Source organism: Vulpes vulpes, chromosome 6 (assembly GCF_048418805.1).
Source record: "Vulpes vulpes isolate BD-2025 chromosome 6, VulVul3, whole genome shotgun sequence".
Taxonomy (NCBI): Eukaryota; Metazoa; Chordata; class Mammalia; order Carnivora; family Canidae; genus Vulpes; species Vulpes vulpes.
In genome coordinates, this window is record NC_132785.1 from 129,541,720 (window position 1) to 129,564,959 (window position 23,240).

General features: G+C 41.1%; 1 protein-coding gene across 3 annotated transcripts in view; it reads right to left on the bottom strand.

The window, feature by feature from the left end:
* PPP1R13B (protein phosphatase 1 regulatory subunit 13B) overlaps positions 1-23,240 on the bottom strand; it is an 89,323-nt gene that overhangs the window by 32,753 nt on the left and 33,330 nt on the right. For all 3 annotated transcript variants that reach the window (XM_072762423.1, XM_072762422.1, XM_072762421.1), the window contains exons 2-4: positions 19,432-19,579; positions 11,520-11,639; positions 6,476-6,552 (exon numbers count right to left, since the gene is read on the bottom strand). In XM_072762423.1, the coding sequence (XP_072618524.1) occupies positions 6,476-6,552; positions 11,520-11,639; positions 19,432-19,579 (345 nt within the window). The remainder of the gene's footprint in view (positions 1-6,475; positions 6,553-11,519; positions 11,640-19,431; positions 19,580-23,240) is intronic.

A 23,240-nucleotide genomic window follows, 5' to 3' on the forward strand; every position in this document is an offset into this window, starting at 1 on the left:
GCGTGGAGCCTTGCTTCTCCCTCTGCCTGTGTCTCTGTGTCTCTCTCTGTCTCTGTGTCTCTCATGAATAAATAAAATCTTAAAAAAAGAGAAAACCTCTTTAAAAAAAATAAAAAATAAAATAAAAGTAAGTCTTCCAGGGGATCCCTGAGTGGCTCAGCGGTTTAGTGCCTGCCTTTGGCCCCAGGCATGGTCCTGGAGTCCCGGGATCGAGTCCCACATCAGGCTTCCTGCATGGAGCCTGCTTCTCCCTCTGCCTGTGTCTCTGCCTCTCTCTCTCTGGGTCTCTCATGAATAAATAAATAAAATCTTTAATAAAAAAAAAAAAGTAAGTCTTCCTCTGGGATTCTAGTTGTGAGTCTACTGTCAAGTACAGCAAGCAATGACAGGGCTCCCTGTCTCCAGTCTCATTCCAACGCCCTATGACGGACATCTAATTCTCACAACACTGGCACCAGAGAGCTCTTTCTAAAACACAGATGATCCTGTCTTTCTCTTGATTAACATCCTGCAAGATTAAGTCCAGGCTCTTAGCACAGTGAGGATCTGGCCCCTCCCTGACCAGTAGTAGACCTCAGCTCTCCTCCCTCCTCAGCGCCATCCCCCACCTCCTTGTCTCAACATTTTATGCTCCATTGTTACCAACATGTTTATCATTCTCTGCCACCCGTAATCCTTCATGTTCTTCCTCTGTATTCTAGCAGATGCCTCTGTCCCCTGCTCTGGGAAATCTCTCCTATTAATATCCACCCTCAATCAGTTAATCAAATCATATCCTATTATTTTGGTGCCTTATTCTACTTTTATTGCACTTCTTACACTATACTGTGATTTCTTTATTTACATACCTGTCTCCAAAAACAGCCTTTCTTTTTCTGTGGAATTTGAAACAGACTTCAAGTAGCTACCACCAAATACCTTGCTTTTATGTCTTTGGTCTGTCTAAAACCAAAATAAATTGGATAGGCGACACCTGGGTGGCTCAGCGGTTGAGCGTCTGCCTTTGGCCCAGGGTGTGATCAGCTCCCTGCTTTGGGCTCCCTGCATGGAGCCTGCTTCTCCCTCTGCCTGTGACTCTGCCTCTCTCTCTGTGTGTCTCTCATGAATAAATAAAATCTTTAAAAAAGAAACCAAAACAAAATAAATTGGATAGAATTGCTTTAAAAGGAATAAAGAGAAACTTTAGGCCTAGATAGTAATACGAAGTTTTGTTTTTGTTTTAGTAATTCTTTAACCTGTGCATATTTTATACATTCTTCTGCATATTTCACAATAAAACAGTAAAAAATAAAGAATTAAACCAAACAGCCAGGGCCCTATCTGGGAATTTAATAAGATATTTTTTGGGGTGCCTGGTGGCTCAGTCAGTTAAGTGTCTGCCTTTGGTTCAGGTTATGATTCTAGGACCCTGGGATTGAGCCCAGCTTTGGGCTCTCTGCTCAGCAGGGAGCCTGCTTCTCCCTCTCCCTCTGCCACCCTCCCCTCCCCTGCTTGGGCTCTCTCTGTCAAATAAATAAAAATCTTTAAAAACAAAAAGCAAGCTATTTGTTTAAAACTATTAAGTGATGTTTTATTTTAATTTTTTTTCAGTGTAACTGATTTCTTAGTTTTATTTTTTTAAGATTTTACTTATTTGAAGAGAGAGCACAGGGGAGGGGCAGAGGGAGCAGCAGGCTGCCCACCTGCTGAGCAGGGAGCCCTACTTGGGCCTCAATCCCAGGACCCCTGGATCATGACCTGAACTGAAGGCAGATGCTTAACTGAGCCCTGCAGGTGCCCCAGTTCATGTTCAAGCTTGAAAGAAATTGTCACACTGTTTACCAGATGGTACCATGTTACATTCCCAACAACAGTGTCTGAGAATTCTGGGCTCTCCACATCTTCACCAATACCTGTTAGGATCAGTCTTTTTAGTTTCAGACATTCTAATAGGTATATAGTATATCTCACTGTGGTTTTAACTCATATTTTCCTAAAGACTACTGATGTTGAACACCCTTCCATGTGCTTACCTGACATACATATATTTTCTTTGGTGAAGCACCTATTCAAATCTTTTGCCTGTTTCTTTTAAAATCAAGTTGTTTATTTTCTTATTAATTTTAAGACTTCTTTGTATTTTCTGGATTCCCGTCCTTTGTCAGATAAAGGATCTGCAATATTTTCTCCCAGACTGTGTCTTGTCTTTTCATAACAAATAATATTAAAAGCACATTTTACGTACCAAAAGCCAAATAAATAAGCTAATGGCAGAGTTCATGAACTGAAAGATATACCATAAGAAACCATCCAGAACATAGTACAAAGGGACAAAGAAAGTAAAAACATAAAAGAGAATGTAAAAGACAAGGAGAATAAAAGGAAAGACACAGCGTATGTCTAAGAAGGGTTCCGGAAGAAATAAAAAAGAATGTGGAAGAAGAAATACCTGTACAGATAACTGCAGAGAATTTTTCAGACGTGTTGATAGATGCTGAGCCCCAGAATTAGTAAATTCAACAAATCCCAACAGGGAAAAGTGAGGAGGACTCTTTCATCCTAATTTCATTAAATCCCCAAACCACTAAATTACAGTAAAGGGATTCTGACATCAAATAACAGAAAACTACAGAAATGATCTAGCAGGAGAGGAGACCACAAAAATGTCAGGACCTGAAAAGAAAAGGAATGGGAAAGGAACTCGAGGAGGTCTGAGACGCCCCCAAAGCTGGACAGGTGTGGGGAGCAGCGGAGACCGGACAGGCCCAGGTACACCACAGAATAGGTGTCTTGAGAACTGGCAACACTTCCTGACTCTAGAAGCAGCAGAAGTTTCCAGGTTTATCCTCCAGACACTTGAAATGTTACCTGATCTAGAGATCTTAGACACAGTTGAACCAAGTCACCATATTAATAACAAACGCTTCCAGAAATAAACTCTCACAGTTTCAGCCGATTGCTTTGACAAAGATACCAACAAGACAATTCGATGGGGGAAAGAACAGTCTTTTCACCAAATGCTGCAGGCACAAACTAGATATTAACAGGCAAAAGAATAAATTTGGACCTCTATTTCATACCACACAGAAAAACCAACACATAGCCCCAAATGTAAGAGCTAAAACTATAGAGCTTTTAGAAGAAAGCAGAGGGGGCAGGATCAATTCACTTCAGCAGTTTACTGCATGTGTACAGGAATAAACAGGAACTGACTCAGAGTTTAGTACGGTTGGCTGAGAAAACAAGGAAAAAGCACTTCCAGGACACCTAAGAAAAATGATGCTGTACAGAAGTGTTTACGCCGTAGACCTGAGACCACTCTCTTTATAGGCCTGCCTGAAGGGGGGCCCTGGGGCTCTCCTCTGGGAACTCAGATTTGGGGAGGGTTCCCACCATTCCCAGAAGTGGTAAGAGAGGCTTGTTGAACCTCGAATGTTTGTGCAAGTAAGATGGTTTGTGTTAAATACCTGCTTTCTTCTGGGAGTCTGGTATTTTTGTACCTGCTACACAGAAGCTGCCTACATGACCAGCTCTCCTAGACCACCTGGGCACTTGGGGCTCTACTGAGCTTCCCTGGTTAACAACGTGTCACACTTGTCACAGCCAGTTGCTGGAGGACTGAGCATGTCCTCTGTGGCACCCCCCACCACGACTGGGGAAGGACTCTTTGGAGTTGGTACCTGTTGTCCTCAGACTTCACCCCATGTGTCTTTGCACCCTGCTGAGCTTGTTCTGTATCCTCTCACTGTGGTGGATCACAGCTGCAAGCACAATAAGATCTTGAGTCCTGTGAGTCCTCCTGGTAAGTCACTAAAACTAGGGGTGGTCCTGGAGAGCCCAGACACAAGTATATACTATCAGAATAAATCCATCTGCCTTTATGGCATATGGTCAAACCAGATCCCCAGAATTCTATTGGACAAGTAAGTTCTGAATGCTTCTGGCAGTGTGTGCATGTAACCTGGAAGTTCCCTAACCTGGCAGGGCAACACAGTCATATGTAGGACCACCCCAGACTCACTGAATCAAAGTTGGGCCAGTGGTGTGGGCATTTATTTCTTAGAAAACCTGACCTGTTGACCTGAAATTTTTAGACAGCAAAATTTCCCAAGCTCCTTGTCCCAGCAGCTGCTAATGGGCATGAATCACACCAACTCAGCTTCCTGTCCTCCTCCAAAAACCCACACGCCCTCTTCCCTCAGCTACAGCTTGATCCATTCCTGGCTGCTGTAGCTTACAAAGCAGATGGCTCAGTGCTCCATTATTCTATATCCAGGGTATATACAAAAACATTGCTGAAGAAAGATGTTTTTAGTATCTTATGAACTTTAAAAATGCACATAGAAGTACTTTGTAGTCAGTAAGAAATTTACAAATGCGATATTTATTGGGCTTAACAGGCAGGTATACGAGCCATAAAATACATCAGCGTCTTTGATGTGATGCTTCCAGTGCAAAGTTACACCTCCTAAAAGCTCTTTGCCTTCCTCTAATTAAAAACTCACATAAAGACTACAAACATATTTTTAACTTTGGTTTCAGGTTTCAGTTTTGTTGATCTTGAGATATAAAGATTATCTCCATGTTAAGAAACAACTTCATCTGGGAGAGATCACAGACCCCCCACATCTAAACATTAGAACTCACATCCTTTCAGGACGCTTGGGTGGCTCAGCAGTTGAGCATCTGCCTTTGGCTCAGGGCATGATCCCAAGGTCCTAGGATTGAGTCCCGCATCAGGCTCCCCGCAGGGAGTCTGCTTTTCCCTCTGCCTGTGTCTCTGCCTCTCTCTCTGGGTCTCTCATGAATAAATAAAATAAAATAAAATAAAAAGAATTCATCCTTTCCTCCTGAGCCCTTTCCCTGTATCATATATACACTCTCCACCTCAATACAGAGCACTGTATTTTAACACTCAATAAATTTATTTCACCTTCCCTGAAGTTCAGGTCATAGGCAATCTTAGAACTCAAAAGATTCTTTTATCTTTGAAATTTGGTTTGACAAGTAAGTTCTGGATGTTTTTGGCAGTGTATGCATATAACCTGGAGGTTCCCCATCCTGGCAGGGCGACACAGTCATATGGCAGAGTTTTGCAGGCCCACCCCAGACTCACTGAATCAAAAGTCCTACCAATGGGGTCTGGGCCTTTATTTCTTAAGACTTTCTGAAGCAGATATGCCTCGCAGAACCTGAGACTCTAGATTTGGAGTGAACAAATCCGTGTTGCTCATAAATAAATAAAAATCTTTAAAAAAGGGGAGGTGCTCATACCCTCACCCTCAAGGAGAGAGGTCCAGAGATATGGTTTAAAGTTGTACAAAGTAATAGAAAGATCAGGATATTATTTCTTTTTAAGATTTTATTTATTTATTCACAAGAGACACACACACAGAGAGAGAGAGAGAGAGAGAGGCAGAGACACCGGCAGAGGGAAAAGCAGGCTCCCTGCAAGGAGCCCACGTGGACTCGATCCCAGGACCCCGGGGTCATGCCCCAAGCAAAAGGCAGACGCTCAACTGCTGAGCCACTTCAAGGAAGTCACAAAAGTAGCTAATAAACTAAAATCACAGCTCAACAACACTAAGTTGGGAAGTAGAAAGGCAAAGTAATTTGCTCAGGTTTAAATAGCCATGAAGTTCTGAAGCCAGTGCCTGAATATGGGCCTTGCATACTCCAGACCATGTTCTTTACCCGCATCAGGCTGTGCCAAGCACTGCGCTAGGAAGTAACCTGCCCAAGGTCACACACCTGGTTAGTGGCAGAGCCAGAAAAAGAAACTAATTCTCTAGCCTGAAAATTACTTGGAAAAGTTATTACTAAAACTTCCAGAAAAGACTACGTTGAAAATTTCTCTCATTCACTCATCTCCATTCATTCCTTCATTTCTGCTCATTCTTTTCACGGACACCAACATTTCTTAAAAAGAGTTCCTCCACCGAGACACACTTCCTCCCACTCCCCCCCTCCCCCGTCAGGCCTGTTCTCCAGGGCTATACCATCTGATAAAGCAAGTCCTCTGCTTAAGACAACTAGGAAGGAGACTACAACCCACCAGGCATTTTGTCTTTCAAAACCTGACAGAAGGATTGAGACATCCACATGGAAGATCCAAGCAAGTCTGCTTGCTCATCTCCCAGTCTAGAACTGAGAGCACCTGCTTCTGGGGACGGGCCAATCAGTCACATGCCCTGAAGGGAACAGCTGCTGTGCCAAGAAGTGCCATGGCTGAGGGTGGGGGTGGGGGGGGGTATGAGGGATGTTGGGGGGCGGCAGGCAGTGGCTGTGCCCGGGACCAGCCTGTGTGTGTGGGCCAGACGTGGACTGCTAAAACCACTCAGTGGCTCTGTGGAACTTCATGAAAACTTTAGAAATATTCAACAGAAATGCTAATTTCTACCCCCCAAATAAGTCTTTAAAGAGAAATTGTAACCCAAGGTCATTCGTACCTGTAAAAAGCAATTCCAAAATTTCAACTTGATTCACTATTACTTACGCCATTTTCCGTGCGTTTCTCTGCAGGTACGTTTATTATATTTCTCTGAGTTCTTTGCTCTTGGTTCTGACGGCCACCTAGAGAAATGAGAGGGCCACACTTACTAAAAGATACACGAGTAAGATGATACTCTCCCATCTCTTCACTAATTATTTATGCAACACAAGTAAAAAATACCATGCTGAACAACTCAACACTTGACACAGTTGAAAAAATGCTTTATAATTTTATAAAGTTGTTCAAATGAAATTTTTCTTCTATTTCAGAATCTTGAAATTGACTCATATCAAAAGATTTCTAACACTTAAAAATGGTCAATATGGTAAGTTTTATGCTATATGTATTTTACCACAACTAATTTTTATTAAATATTTTTTAGACTTTTTTATATTTTAGCAGGGACTAAAACAGAACTTAATATCCAGCAATAAGAACACTGCTGCACAACTCATCTTCACAGGCAGGGTCGCAACGGACACGGGACATCAGTGCAAATTAGACATCTTCAGAATTCTCCTTTATTCCACAAAAATTAAATTATTCCCCCAAGAAGGCTTCAAACTTCAACTGTAGAAATTATATGTGCCATATCTTTTAAATAAAATAAAGCCTACTGCATGCTTGTGCACCTGGTAACTCAAGTCACAGAGGCCAAAGTCTTTGATGTGCCCAGTGCCAGCCCCTACCCCACTCATCTCTACAGCTGTTCCTTAATGTCATTTGAGAATTACTGCATCCCAGAGCATGCTTTAGTACCTAAAATCCATGACTTCAAAAGCACATGAACCTCATGTTAAAAAACAAAAAGACAGGACAACATGCTTTTTTCTCTTTCTTTCCTATTACTTTGAAACATTTGAAGAAAAATGGTATAATGGAGGTATGGCTTGCTTCACTTTAAAGCATGCATTCTCAAAGACAGTGATATTGTCCCCTAGAGGGCAAAGACTAGTCCTTGGGGAATAAAAATACCTTACTCTTTTTATGTATATAGCAAAGATACAGAGTACAGGAACAAATACATAGTATATCTGATGGGGAAAGATGAAGATAATAATAGAATGTCCGAAAAAGGGAGCAAAAATTCAAAAAGAAGTTAAACAGATTTGAGTGGCATGGCATGCAGCCAAACACAGTCCTACAGCACACAAGAGCAACGTTGTAGAGTCTAGAGTAGTTTCCTAGTAGCAGGAATCACACACACACACACACACACACACACACACACACACACACCCTTAGACTATGGCATCTATCAGCTTACAGGGTAAATTAGATTCTTAATTATTCTTGGTATTTTTTAAGGAATAAAGTGTTCAGATTAATTTAATACTCTACAATTTCTCCCTCTTCCAAATAACAAGCTACCAAGAAGTTGGAATACTACAAAACCCACAACATTAAAATTATACCAAGTGCCACTTAATCTTGATGGTAAAGATGACCTTGCATTCTGGAGTCAGAAAAAAATGAACAGTCAGAGGTGACATTTGGTGAGTGCTTCCTGTGCATTGGCCCTACTGAGCACCGTGTCAGTACACCTCACCAACCGCAGTCATAGCCCTATGCACCCTGCAAATGAGGTGAGGGCAGGAGCCTCGGAGTCACTTGCCCAAGATCCACACTAAGTAAGCAGCTCGCTCCCAACTCCAGTGCACCAGCTCCTGGGTTGTAGTGTATGCTCTGCAGATGGCCTTCATCGAGCTACTTTATACTTCAAGCATGTTTCCCCAAGTGTAATCAGTAATTGAAGTGAACATCCTCTATGCTCTCCTCTAGCTCCCACATAGAGAATTCTCATCATTTTGGTGAGGGAGTTCTTTCACTTCTTGTTATGTATATGCTGTAGTTCTACGTAATACACACTCAAATGTAAGCCCTTTTAAATAATATCAGATGGTGACAACTGCCTTATACTGAGCTCTGTGGGAAGCACAGAGGAAACATGTTCTTGAATCCTCGACTCTGGCTGCTTAGAATACAAACAGGAGAAGCTCAGAGAACAAAAACAAATCAGGGAACAAAGCACTCCCCCCCCTTTAAAAAGGTTTATTTATTTATTTGAGACAGGGCTGGTGGGGAGGAGAGGCAGAGGGAGAGAATCTTTCAAGCAGACTCCCCGCTAAGCACAGAGCCTGACACAGGGCTCGATCCCACAACCCATAAGATCCTACGATGAGCGGAAAACAAGAGCAGGAAGCCCAACTGACTGAGCCACCACAGCGGCCCAAAAGCACTCGCCATCTTATTACTTGGGCTCTGAGAGATAGGTGCAGTTTGCATAAGCATGGGAAGAGGAAATAAGGCAGAGGGTAGAGCATTGGGGGTGGGGGGCTTGTGAGTTAGGGACCATAGAATATGAAGATGCAAGAAGGGATGTGGCTGAAAGGGAGAAAGAAGGGATGGGGAAGGAGGCTGAAGAGATGGGGAAGGTCCTATTACAAATATCATCTAAACTAACCCGGGAAGTATCAAGTAGGGAGGCAGGGATTTTGCTGGAAGGTTTTGTAAAGTGATGCAAGGTATGATGAATTTGGTTCTTCCAGTCCTGACTGATGGTCCCTGCCAACCTGGGAATCCCTGTCACTACACCTCCCTGGCAGCTTCCTTCATCCTGGTCTGCATGCTCCCCTCTACGTCCTGTTCATCTTTCAAGGTCCCCAAGTATGCCTTTTCTAAGTACTATGCTTTGTGCTGACAGTTGTCCCCTTCAGACCATGCAGCTCAAAATCCCCTCCTCCCACTGGTCTGCTGCACACACTGTGTCAGCACCACTAGCTGAGTAGCACTGTAGGTGATGATGAAGTTCAACTGGAAGGTGAGCAGTGTCACCTTCCTTATGACTCCAAACAGTTAGCTCAAGTATCCCCAAAACTTCTAAACTTTATAAAATGAGAATAAAATAAGACCTCACCCTCAGCCCTCCACCCAAGACATTAAGGATTATGTACACATATCAGTAAGAGTAAAATATGAAATTTTAAATTTAAGTACAGCTAGGTAGAGGAGGGGTATAAGTATTTGGAGAGTTCAGGCAGAGAGCTAACATAAATTCTTGGCACTAGAATAGCACTTAGCTGTCAACTAGTCTAGTTTTCCTTCTCAGGAGGCTTTTGTCCTGAGAGGTTGGGCCCTTGTCTAAGGTAAAAAGTGGATGAAGGGCTGGACCTGGAGCCTTGGTCTGAATCCAGAGACCAGCAGCTGGATGGAGTAAGACCCAGAAGTAATGGCACATTGTAAGAAATAGCACTAGAACAATACTTATAGCTAAGGAAAGATGGTTATAAAGTAGCTAGTAGTTGATCCTGGAGTGCCAGGATCGAGTCCCACATCAGGCTCTCTGTATGGAGCCTGCTTCTACCTCTACCTGGGTCTCTGCCTCTCTCTCTCTGTCTCTCATGAATAAATAAATAAAATCTTAAAATAAATAAATAAAGTAGCTAGTAGCTTATCCTAGGGCAAAATGTCCTTTATGATAAAATATAAATAAAAGGAGATAACTTGCAATACAGGTATTTTCTTTTCTTTCTTTTTTTTTTTTTTTTTTACAAAAGGATATCCCTTATTTTTTTTAAATACCAGAAGTAATCCACAATCACTGTTAAATAGCAAGTCAAGGGTCTCTTAACTGCACAGTGTATATATAGGCTTTTAAAAAAAAGATTCTCTTATTTTGTTTAAATTCAAAAATAGGTAGCATATTCCCATGGTCCAAAATTCAAAAGGAACAAACAGGTATACAATCAACAACTTGCCCTCCCACCGCAACGCCCCCCCACCCCCACCCCGTCCCTGCCCGTCCTACAGCCTTCCCCCAGGCTAGCAATATTACCATTTTCTTACATTGTTTCCTGAGACACTTTATGCACATATAAGCCAATACAGAGGTACAGAATTAGGCTTCTGTCTGTGTCACACAGAGTGCAGCACAATGTGCATATGGTTTTGCACTCTGTTTATTTACTTACCTGTTCAGGAGATGGGGAGTGGGGGTCAGGGCTCAGAGCTTCTTCCTATTTCTGACTAGAGCAGCCCATGGTTATGGATGTACCGTCGTTTCTTTGACCCGATGCTGACAGCAGGCATTTAGGCTCTCCTACGAGCAATGCCTCAGGAGCTATGTTACGTCTACGTTATTTTGTGTGTGTGTAGGCACAGCTTTAGGATAAATTCTCAGAAGTGAGACTGTGCTTCTGTAAGTTTAACAGATATTGTTAAACTGCCCTCTGCAGAAGCTGCCTACTGGCACTCCCTTGGCAGCATGGAAGAGTGCCTGTTTCTCAACCTCCTTGCCAACACTGTCAGTAAGCATTCTAGTCGTCACCAGTTTAACAGGAGAAATTAACTCACTGCTTCCCCTGAATTTCTTTTCTCAGGAGTAACACTTTTCACATAACCTAGGGCCAGGTAAATTTGTTTTTCTATAACCATGTGTGTTTACATTTTGCCTTTAAAAAAAAAACTGATTTTCCTTTTCAATTTTTTAGAAACTCATATATAAAGGTAGTTGGCCCTTTGCAATATGAGCTATCAATGCTGTTTCCCAGTTTATAATTTGTCTTTTGACTTTGCTTAGGGTGGTTATTGCCACGCAGTTTTAGGGGTTCTCTTTTTTCAATAATTTGCTTTACCAGTCTTTTATGGCTTAGTGTTATACTCAGAAAGGTCTTGTTCACTCTAAAATTTTTTAAAGAAACACTTCTCAGAATTTTTCTCAACCTTTCAAGGTTTTATTTATTCTTAAAATCTTGATATTTGACCCATCCAGTATTATCAAAAACAATGTCTTTAAACAACAGGCCTCCTGACATGTTTGAGTCTGTATCACCTGCATGGCCTGGGGTTCGGGGAATGAAGCAAGGCCTACACCATGTGGAGGAGCTGTGGACTGCAGTAATAGAAGTCACAGAAATGGCAGACACCAACTCTATCTCTCACCACTTGTGAGTGAAGGGAAAAAAAGATGTAAGTTATTTTAACATTTATTCCTATTTTACTTAACTTTTATGGCAAGAATTAACAAATGAGGAAAGCATTTATCTACCTTGCTCACTACTCTCCGTTGGGGAATCCTCATGTCGAAGGAAAAATTTCACTTCTTCCCTGCGTGGCCCCCACTTCTGAAGATGTTCATACATCATGTGATCAAAAGGTATAGGACGCTCTAGAAAAAAAAACCACATCTTATTTATTTCAGAAACAAAATGACTCCAACCAAAAGTAAAAAATAAAAATAGATTTAAATAAGTGTACACACACACACATATATATTAGAATTCAAGGGTATTATAAGCATTAAATTTTAACTTGAATGAAGTAAAAGCAAGAATCTAATTTCCCAGGAAATAATCTAGATAGCACATAAACACAAGAAGTATATGTAAAGTCAACTCTACAACATGAAATCGGGAACACTGAAAAATGCCCTCTAGAATATTTATCAGGATACAGTGTGACTCCTACTCTTCAAAGAAACACATTAACGCACTGGTCTAGCCTCATCACCGGTTAAGATGTTGTGTGTGGCAATCAGATACACGCAGGATGGGGCAGGGTACCTCCTTACAACTCAGGTACCAGTGATGTGAACGTTGGCAAGCACCTGCAGAGACCAAAAACTACCCAGTTGATAATAAATAAAAAATAAGTTCTAAGAATCAAAAGTACTAACACACTTCAAATGTTAAAAAAAAGCAACCCCCTCCCCCCACTCAGAGTATTGGCACAGTGCTCTTGAGAAGAGCACTAACATAACTTAAAATTACAAGGTACCATTTCATAGGTTTCTTGCTAGTTTGCTTAGAACCACACCACATGTACAAATAGAAATCAAAACAAACCAAAAAGCTGGGCTGTGTGCCTTTTTCTTATTAGGTATATGAAGAACTATTTATACTTTGGATACTAACCCTGGGTTGGTTGGTTACATATATTGAAAATAGGCTTGTCCTTTTTCTTTCTTCTTTTTTTTTTTTTTTTTTTAAGATTTTATTTATTCATGAGAGACACACAGAGAGAGGGAGAGACACAGGCAGAAGGAGAAGCAGGCTCCTCATGGAGAGCCAGATGCGGGACTCGATCAGGGGACCCTGGGATCACTCCCTGAGCCCAAGACAGACACTCACAACTGAGCCACCCAGGCATCCCCCAAAATAGGCTTGTCTTTTAATTTTTTGTTGGTGCCTTTCATTATACAGAAGTTTAAAATTTTTAAATATAAGCAGTTATCAATCTTTCTGAGTTTTTTGTACAACAAATCCTCTCTACTCCAAGGTCAAAGAATATTCTATAGTTTTTTCCTACAAATGATAAAGTACTGCTTTTCATTGTCTTTATGGAACATTGTTTTCCCTACTTGAATCATCAATCGTCCCAGCATCATTTACATACTCCTGTCTCCTTCCTCTGGAGACTTGTGATTGCCACCTCTGACCTTGCACAGGCCTTGGATAGCCCTGGGCTCTTTTATTCTGTGGGCTGCCACCTACCTCGTGGTGATGCTAGTCTTCACTGCCTACCCCACTATCACTGTTGTCTGCTAGGTTACGTCCCCTCACTTGGTTTATCTTTAAAACTGTCTTGGCACTGCTTGGCCCTTTGCTCTCATATATTTTAAAGGAGCTGCTTGTCAAGTTCTTTTTTAAAATGCAGGCTTTTGACTACAATCATATTTATAAAAAAAATTGGGGAAGATCCAAAATCTTTGTAAATCGAGTCTTCTAGTCCATGAATGTGGTTCTGTCTCTACATTTTGTTCAGGCACCTTGTGTTCTTCTATGATTTTTAACGTCACCACAGAGGTCTTGTAAATCTTAATTCTATTCTTTGTATCTTACAGATTTTGTTTACCTAATATATAAAAATAACTTTCATTTTTGAATGCTAGCAGACCTCTAGAATAGTAGCCAAGACAGTAAAGAGTTTACCCAGTTTCCCCTAATGTTAACATCTTAATTATTGTATCTTTGTCAAAACTAAGAAACTGACGCTGGTGCATTACTGTTAATTAAATTCCAGGCTTTATCTGCATTCCACCAGTTTTTCCCCTAATGTTCTCTTTCTGTTCCGGGAACTAAACCAGAAAACAACATTGCATTTAGTTGTCTAAACCCTGGGTCTCTGCTGGTCTATAACAGTTCAGTCCTTTCCTCATGTTTTTGTTTTTTTAATGACCTTGACAGTTTTAGGAGTTCTGATCAAGTATTTTACAGAATGTCCCTAACTTTGACTTGTCTAGTGTTATTCCCATGGTTAGACTGAGATGGTGGGCTTTGGGGAGAACTCCACAGTGGTTGGGTGCCTTCTCATCCCATCCCACTACCCAAAAGGTCCTATCCCTCTTGACCATGGTGCCATCACCATGACAGATCACTGTGATGCTGGCCTTGGCTGCTTAGCTGAGGTGGTGTCACCAGGTTGCCCCCCACCTCAATTACTACCTGATTCTCAAACAGGCAGTTGGCAAATGGAGGGGAGGACCACAGGCTGACTACATTAGCCTTTTTCTCCAGAAACATATCCCCCAACACTTCCTCACATACCAAAGACTGATTCATAGGACCTATCATAACCTCTAGCTCTGTAATAGGAAACTGGAGAGAAGTTCTCATTCTAAAGAGATTTATGCTTTGGGAGCTCTCCCCCCGCCCCCACTCTTTGCTGTTACCAACACTGACAACTGTGGTTTGTGTAGGTAAAAAGTGAATTGTGGAATTTTCATATTTTGGGGGTAAGTTCTTGCTTATTTATGCCTTTTTGTTTTACATCTTATTAGTGTTTGTGTTTTACAAACATTCCTGGAAGCCCAAAGTGGAAATTTTTGAAGACAAGGTATGAGATAAGAGAAACTCTAAACCTAGGCCTACATTCAAGAGAAGTGAAAACATATGTCCACACAAGCACTTGCACGTGAATGTTCACAGCAGCATTATCACAACCAAAAAATGAAAACCACCCAAATGCCCATCACCTGTTGAATGGATAAATAAAACGTGGTCTCTCATACAATGGATATTATTAAAACAAAAAAGGCACTAAGTACTGAGACATGCTACAACATGGATGAACCTTGTAAATATTTGGTCTGGTTAAGTGAAGGAGCCAGACCAAAAAAGCCACATAATTCTATGATTCCATTTATATGGTACCTAGATACTCAAATACACAGGGCCAGATAGTCATGCAGTGGCTGCCAGTGGCTGGCGGAGGAAGGAATGGAGGGAACACAGATTGGTGATGGCTACACAACACCGTGAATGTCTTAAATATCATTGAATTGTACACTTTCACATAGTGATTTTTATGATATGTAGATTTTATATCAAGTTAAAGGGAAAAAAGGAAATATTGAAATGTTCCTACTCCTGCTTGTGCTTGGAAATGAGGAAGGCTCACAGGCAGTGACTTGAGAGTGGCAGGATGACACAGCAGCACCGTCACCTTCCACATGAGCATATGGCTAGGTGAGAGACCGTACTCTACGTTTATCCTGAGAAGTGAGCTGTCTCTAAATCTGCCTAGAGAAGTAGATTCCAAGACAAAGAAAGAACTTTACAGGCTGCAGTCTAATCATACATTCACAGTGTGATAAATTGCTCTGCCTCAGATAAGTTCTAGATTTCTATAAAGAAAAGAGTCCCACCTTTCACAGCAAGGTAACACACACTTTGCTGCTAACACTGCACCTTCCTGACATGCGTGCAAGCTCGGTCTTGTTTATTAAACGTCAGAGTAAGGACAGAAATGGTCTCAGTTGAAAATGAAATCTGTGTTTGCTTAGCTCAAGTTCAGCACACAACTGAGTATATGCACAAAAAATCCAAGCACAAAGTGAACTTTAAAGAAGTAAATATCATTCTACAGTTTTAGTTTTGAAAATAACACTTTTTTATGTATACAGGCCAATAAAAAAGGTTTAAGATTTTATACTTTGAGACAGAGCATGCACACGTAAGCTCAGAGAGGGGAGCAGAGGGAGAGAGAATTTCCAGCAGACTTTGTGCTGAGCACAGAGCCTGATGCAGGGCTTGATCTCAGGACCCTGAGGATCATGACCAAAGCCAAAACCAAGAGTCCAACACTTAGACCGACTGAGTCACCCAGGAACCCCTGAGCATAACTTTATAATCATTAAATCTGATTTTATACTAAGTCAGTTATTTAACAAATTTATTGCTTCCCTTTATGGATTAAATATTTCAAAGAAAAAATCCATTTTAAGAAAAGTAGGCTGGGCGCCTAAGTGGCTCAGCAGTTGAGTGTATGCCTTTGGCTCGGGGCATGATCCTGGAGTTCTGGGATCAAGTCCCACGTCAGGCTCCCTGCAGGGATCCTATTTATCCCTCTGCCTGTGTCTCTGCCTTTCTGTGTCTCTCATGAATAAGTAAATAAATCTTAAAAAAAAGAAAAGAAAAAAAAAAGTAAGCTAAGTTTCACTGCCTTACACCTGTGAAAGATACTGTGCCTCACTAGCATCTCCTATCATGGGAATGTAAGGTAAAACTTTCAGGTGTTCTTGGATAAGGCAAAAATAAAATCAAGTAGGAAACTTAAAAAGGAAAAGCTGAAGGTTCTACCTCCACACCTAGTTTGCAATAGAGCTGGCCCTGTGTGGGGAGGGAAGCACAACTTTATTTTTTTAATTTTTATTTATTTATTTATGAGAGATACAGAGAGAGGCAGAGACACAGGCAGAGGGAGAAGCAGGCTCCATGCAGGGAGCCCGATGTGGGACTCGAACCCAGGCACCCGGGATCACGCCCTGAGCCAAAGGCAGGGGCTCAACTGTTGAGCCACTCAGGCGTCCCTGGAAGCACAATTATAGCAGGCTAATATGATACACTGGCCAAACTGAGACTGTGATAGGCTGAGCTGTGTCCCCCCCACTATTTCATAGTTTGAACTCCTAACCCCCAGAACCTCAGAGTGTAACTCTTTGGAGATTGGATTTCTAAGGAGGTACTAAGTAAAAGTAAGGTCACTGGGGTGGGCCTAAATCCAATTTTTCCTCATACAATGAAGAGACTAGAAAAGATTAGGACAGACATGCATAGAAGAAAGACACAGAGAGAAGGTGGCATCTATAAGCCAAGGAGAGAGGCCTCAGGAAAAACTAAGCCTGTCAACACCTTGATCTCCCATCTCTAGCCTCCAGAATTGGGAGAGAATGAATGTCTGGTGTTTAAGCCCTGTAGGCTGTAGTACTGTGTTATGACAGGGCTAGCAAACTAATATACAGATCCACAGAGAAGCAGTCTCTTCTCAAAAGCATTGACAATTATACTGGAATATTATATTTATGACATACTGATCATACTAATATGAGTTGTAGGTACAATAATTCTTACTCAAGGATTCTCTGAAACCTGAAAATTACTGTAAGGGTTTTTCAAGGGTAGAAAGACTGAAAATGGCTGTTCTAAGTGCTTTCCCATTTCTCTGAATCTTACACACTAGAAAATAACTTTTCAAGACCCAGCTTTGCTGTTTTACTCAACAATTTAAGTTTTTACTGAGGGGATATGATAGTGAACAGACAAGTTGCTGCCTTCAGGAATTGTAATCCAATGAGAGATGTGAACATGACTGCATTATGTTCTGATAAATACAACAACAGCATTGCAGCACAGGGGAGCGACACTTAACACTGACATTCAAGCAAGGGCTGAGAGGCAAAGAGTGAACAGAAGTTAGTCAAGCAAAGATGGGGTGGGTGCTAAGGATTGTTCTAGACAATAAGAACGGCATATACAAAAGCCATGGCAAATGTAGTATGCAATGACCCTCTGCTGTGAGGCATTAGTCCTCATTCCTGGTGAGGTAAAACAACAGGTTAGGATTTCAGGTGGGCCTGGAGATAAGGAGAGCACCATTGAGAGACTCCTGTAATGGAGATGAGCATTCTTCATGACCAGGGACCAACTGGGGCAATGATACTTAGAGAAAAAGTTTATTCCTTCCCGGAAAAGTAAAAGGAGGGAGAAGGAGGTAAGGACTTAGTAGCGATAACAAGTAACAAAGAACAAGATGCTAAGTGGTTGGGGAAGAAGGAACAATAAAAATGATCAGGGTTAAAAAAAAAAAAAGAATGATCAGGCTCTACTGCCAGTCCCCCAACACACTGTCATTATGTAACTGTCCCACTGCTTCCTGTCACTGTTATCAGACTGATAACTGAGGACCTATCCTCTTACCTCTGGTTTAGTGATAGTCCCAACACTTACCAAAGTCAAACGCCTCTCAATGTGCCCTGAAATGTTTGTTCTGAATGCTAAGGAGAACATTAAAAGCACAAGACTTTGGAAGAAAATATTTAAAAATCACATACCCAATGAGGGACTTTTGTCTAGAATATATAAAGAACTCTTACTGGGTGACTTTAGTTAATAATACTGTATTGCATATTTGAAAACTTTTCAAGATCTCAAAGAGTAGATCTTGAAAGTTCTTGTCACAAGAAAAAAAATTTTTAACTGTATGCTGATGGATGTTAACTAGACTTAACTAAAGTGATCATTTCACAATATATACAAATATGAAATCATTAGGTATATATAAAACTAGTACATTTTATGTCAGTTATACTCCAAAACCAAAGAACTCTTATAACTCAATAATAAAAAAAACAGCTCAATTAAAAAAATGGAGAAAGGATTTAAATAGGCATTTCTCAGCCAGCCTGGCTGGCTCTGTGGTTTAGTACCGCCTTCAGCCCAGGGTGTGATCCTGGAGACCTGGGATCGAGTCCCAAGTTGGGCTCCCTGCATGGAGCCTGCTTCTCACTCTGCCTGTGTCTCTGCCTCTCTCTCTACCTGTGTCTTTCATGAATAAATAAAATATTTTAAAAATAAATAAATAAATAGGCATTTCTCTAAAGATATGCAAATTGCCAATGAGTACATGAAGAGATACTCAACATGATTAGTCACTAGGGAAATGCAAATCAAAACCACAATTAGATACCACTCACACCCACTAGGATGGCTAGAATCATATACATAATACCAAGTGTTGGCAAGAATGTGGAGAAACTGGAACCCTCATTTACTGCTGCTGAGAATGTAAAATGGTTGCTTTGGAAAAGAGGCTGGCAATTCCTCAAGTTAAACAACTGCCTTACCACCCAGCAATCCTACTCTAAGTATACGCCTAAGAGAAGTGAAAACATGTTTGTTTGTTGTTGTTGTTGTTGTTGTTTTTGGTATTTCTAGGCTATGTGGTTCATCTGCCAGTTTTTTCAAATTATTGCAAATCTCCAAAAATTTTCCACTATATTTACTGAAAAAAATCCACACACAAGTGGACCTGAGCAGTTCAAATCCATGTTATTCAAGGGTCAACTGCATTTGCTCTTCACAACTTAATATTTTTCAAGGGCCTACTGTTTAACAGGTGTTGTACACAGGGAAAAATAATATAAGTGTTTCTGCCTTGAAGTTTCAGAGGCGAAATGAAAAGTAGATGAACAACTCAACACATATCAAACAAAACACTGTAAAGCCTCAGAGGACAAAGAACTCTCATATGGTTCACAGTGAGATCAAAAAAGGTTTCACAGGGACGCCTAGGTGGCTCAGCTGTTTGGCGCCTGCCTTTGGCCTAGGGCATGATCCTGGAGTGCCAGGATCGAGGCCCACATCGGGCTCCTTGCAGTGAGCCTGCTTCTCCTTCTCCCTGCGTTTCTACCTCTCTCTCTGTGTGTGTCTCTCATGAATAAATAAATAAAATCTTAAAAAAAAAGATCTCACAGAAGAGCTGCATCCATTTTCCAAGCTTATCTCAGATGGCACCAGTAAGGAACAGATCACGTATCTTTTACAAAAGGCATCTGTAAACTCTTACCCCATGTAATGTGGTTTTAATTACTCAGTTCATTACCACAGATAACTAAGAACTAGAAGCAATACCTTGCATTCTATAAATATTATGCACTTATATCTGCAGTGTCTAACACGTACCATTTCCCCTCCACACCTCAGCTAAGTGACAACTGCCTTCTCCAGGTTCTTTGCAAAATTCCACAACATCCCGACACGTTGTTTCTGGTGTTATAGGAACTTCTGTTAGAATCTGTTCGTTGTTGCTCAAGAACACGGTTAATATCATCTGTAAGAGAAAAGATTAAAGTTACAACATAAAGTTACTATCATAAGAAGATTAACCTGTAAATTTAAACAATTCCCTCCACCTCCCACTCCTCCCACCCACACCAAAATGCCTGCAGGATTAGTTTTGGGAAACAGATAAGCTAATTCTAAAATTCATGTAGAGGGGAGCCTGACTGACTTAGTTGGAACAGCATGCAACTCTTTTTTTTTTTTTTTTTTTTTTTAATTTTTTATTTATTTATGATAGTCACAGAGAGAGAGAGAGAGAGGCAGAGACACAGGCGGAGGGAGAAGCAGGCTCCATGCACCGGGAGCCTGATGTGGGATTCGATCCCGGGTCTCCAGGATCGCGCCCTGGGCCAAAGGCAGGCGCCAAACCACTGCGCCACCCAGGGATCCCCAGCATGCAACTCTTGATCTCAGGGTTGTGAGTTCAAGTCCCACACTCGGTATGGAGACTACACAAATAATAAAGTTAAAATGAATAAACAAAATTCATGTAGAAAAATTAAAATGAAAAACAAGTCAGGAAAATTCCAAAAGAAGGGAACTAGCATTACCAGATGCTATAAAGCCCCGAAACAATATGGCAGTAGTACATAAATATATCAATGGAACAAATTATGAAGTCCAGAAACAGAAAATGGTAAATGATGGAGATATCTCAAAACTGAGGAGAGCAAAAGGCTATGCAATGACTGATGTTTGAACAATTAAAATTCCCATCTGGAGGGATCCCTGGGTGGCGCAGCGGCTTAGCGCCTGCCTTTGGCCCAGGGCGTGATCCTGAAGACCCAGGATCGAATCCCACATCGGGCTCCCGGTGCATGGAGCCTGCTTCTCCCTCTGCCTGTGTCTCTGCCTCTCTCTCTCTCTCTGTGACTATTATAAATAAATAAAAATTAAAAATATATATATTAAAAAAAAATAAAAAAATAAAAATAAAATTCCCATCTGGGGAAAAAAAATGGATTCGTATCACATATCCTTTACCAGCATAACCTCCTACTAATTCAGATATTTATTTTTTTTTTATTTTTTATTTTTTAACATATGTGTACTCCTAATCCCATTTATTTATCTTTTTTTTTTAAATTTTTATTTATTTATGATAGGCACACAGTGAGAGAGAGAGAGGCAGAGACACAGGCAGAGGGAGAAGCAGGCTCCATGCACCGGGAGCCCGACGTGGGATTCGATCCCGGGTCTCCAGGATCGCGCCCTGGGCCAAAGGCAGGCGCCAAACCGCTGCGCCACCCAGGGATCCCTAATTCAGATATTTAAATATAAATCATAAATTTATAAAAGTTCTAGAATAAAACCAAGTAAATTCATTTTTATAACCTTGGCATACAGAAGCTCATTCTGGCTTTAGTTAAAAAACCAGACACTATAAAAAAAGATTGATATATTCAAGCAAAAAAGACGAACTGAGGGGAAAATTTTTGCAATGCAAATTACGAATAAAAGGCTAATCTTAACGTATAAAAAAGCTCCTAAAAAGTGATAATAAAAAGACCAAATATCCCATTTATTTCAAAAACTGGCTGAGGAAGGGGCGCCTGGCTGGCTCAGTCCATGGAATGTGTAACTCTTGATCACGGGGTCATGAGTTTGAGATCCACGTTGGGTTTAGAGCCTAGTTTTTTAAAAAAGTTTTAAAAAGTTGGCTGAGCAAATACAACAATGTATCATAATAAAATGCAAATGGCCCTTAAACATGAAAATACATCATGTGTTAAAAAAAATTGTCCAGTATTTTTCTTAATCTTTAAAATAAACCTACCATTTTGATCTAAGATCTAAAGTGATCAAAATGGAAGGGATTTCTTTTTTATTTTATTTTTTTAAGTAGGCTCCACATCCAGCATGGAGCCCAACATGGAGCTTGAACTCACAACCCTGAAATCAAGACCTGAGCTAAATTCAAGGGTCAGATTTAACCAACTGAGCCACCCAGGTGCCCCTAGAAGGGATTTTTTAAAAAACATTACTCCTGGGGTGGCTGGGTGGCTCAGTCGGTTAAGTGTCTTCCTTTGGCTCAGATCATGATCTTGAGGTCCTGGGATTGAGCCCCATGTCGGGGTCAGCAGGAAACCTGCTTCTTCCCTCTCCCTCTGTCACTACCCCCTGACTCTCTTCCAAATAAATAAAATCTTTAAAAAAATTACTCCTGTGCAGCCCCAGTGGCTCAGCAGTTTAGTGCTGCCTTCAGCCCAGGGTGGGATCCTGGAAACCCAGGATCAAGTCCCACATCAGGCTCCCTGCATGGAGCCTGCTTCTCCCTCTGCCTGTGTCTCTGCCTCTCTCTCTCTCTCTGTTTATTTATTTATTTATTTTAAAAAAATTACTCCTGAAGTACAATTCAAACCAAAGATTTTCTTTAATCAGTATTATGAAATATTTCAGTTTATTCTTTGATCAAAGTCAGAAACAAAACTTGCATGTCCCAAAATCCTCCTCTCACTTAAAATCTCAGCTGTCAATTAAGTATTTTAGTTCACTATTAAAATAGTTTTCTTGAAAGTGCCCTAAATTCGTTTTGAGATTAAACATCTTTATATTGATGATCAGATATTATGTACCCAAAATTGGTAACAGTTTTCAACTGGTTTCCTTGCCACCAACCTCTCCTCACTCCAACCTCACTTCTGGCGTTGCCAGTTCACTTTCCAAATGAAGTCATTCCTTTACTTAAAACACTCAGGAGTTCCACACTGCTGAACAGCAGCCCTTCCCAAATGATTTTTTTTTCTAGTACATAAACAGGAAACAGGTTTCTCTACTGAGCACTTAAGAGTCAAATGTTCATGTGAACCTCTACCTTCTTCCCCAGAGAAGCTTTTGAGGCTTGGATTTCCCGAGAATATCCTCTGACAAAGCCTACAGCCTCCACGGTGAGCTCCCAGCTCCCAGCACAGCAGACACAACGCAGCATAACCTTCTTGGCCTCCCAGTCCCAGCCCCTTCACACACTGAGTCTTGCTCCCTCAACTCCAGTTGAGTTCTCTCAGGCTGCTGTCCCTGAGCACTTCGTCCGCTTGCCTGTAAACTTCAATTCACCCTCCAAAATTCAGTTCATATGCTACCACTTTTGCAAAGCCTCCCTTTCACCTCCTCCTCTCACCAGGGAGGCTACATGCTCTGTCCTTTGTGATCCAGTTACTCTTCATGCCTATCTTTATTACTTACATCACAGTATTAACATGTCTCTCCCCTGCTCACTAGGCTCTAAGCAATCCCCTTCTGAATCCCACATCTCCCCCTGCCTCGGCAGTATCTGAGGCATGGTAGGCACACCAACATCTGGTTGACTCCATGAATGATACGCAGGATAGAAAGCCTCCACCATACCATACCACAGAGGAAATACTGAACATAATCTAAGATACATCAGTCTGTTCAATGAAAAAGCATTTTTTGTCTGTTCTTCTTAGATATTATAAATACATTTCAATTTTACAAGAAGTTCAGCAGTTATTTCTGCGCATAAGAGAAAATTATAATATTGGGGGCTTTTGAATATGGAAATAAATGGCCTGGAATCTATAGAATTTGGGGAAAAAAACAGTAATTCCTGCATCTGGTGCAAACATGTCCAGAACTGAAGGGACAGTTTAATGCTTTCCCAGTTTCAACAGAGCCAGAATGTATTTTTA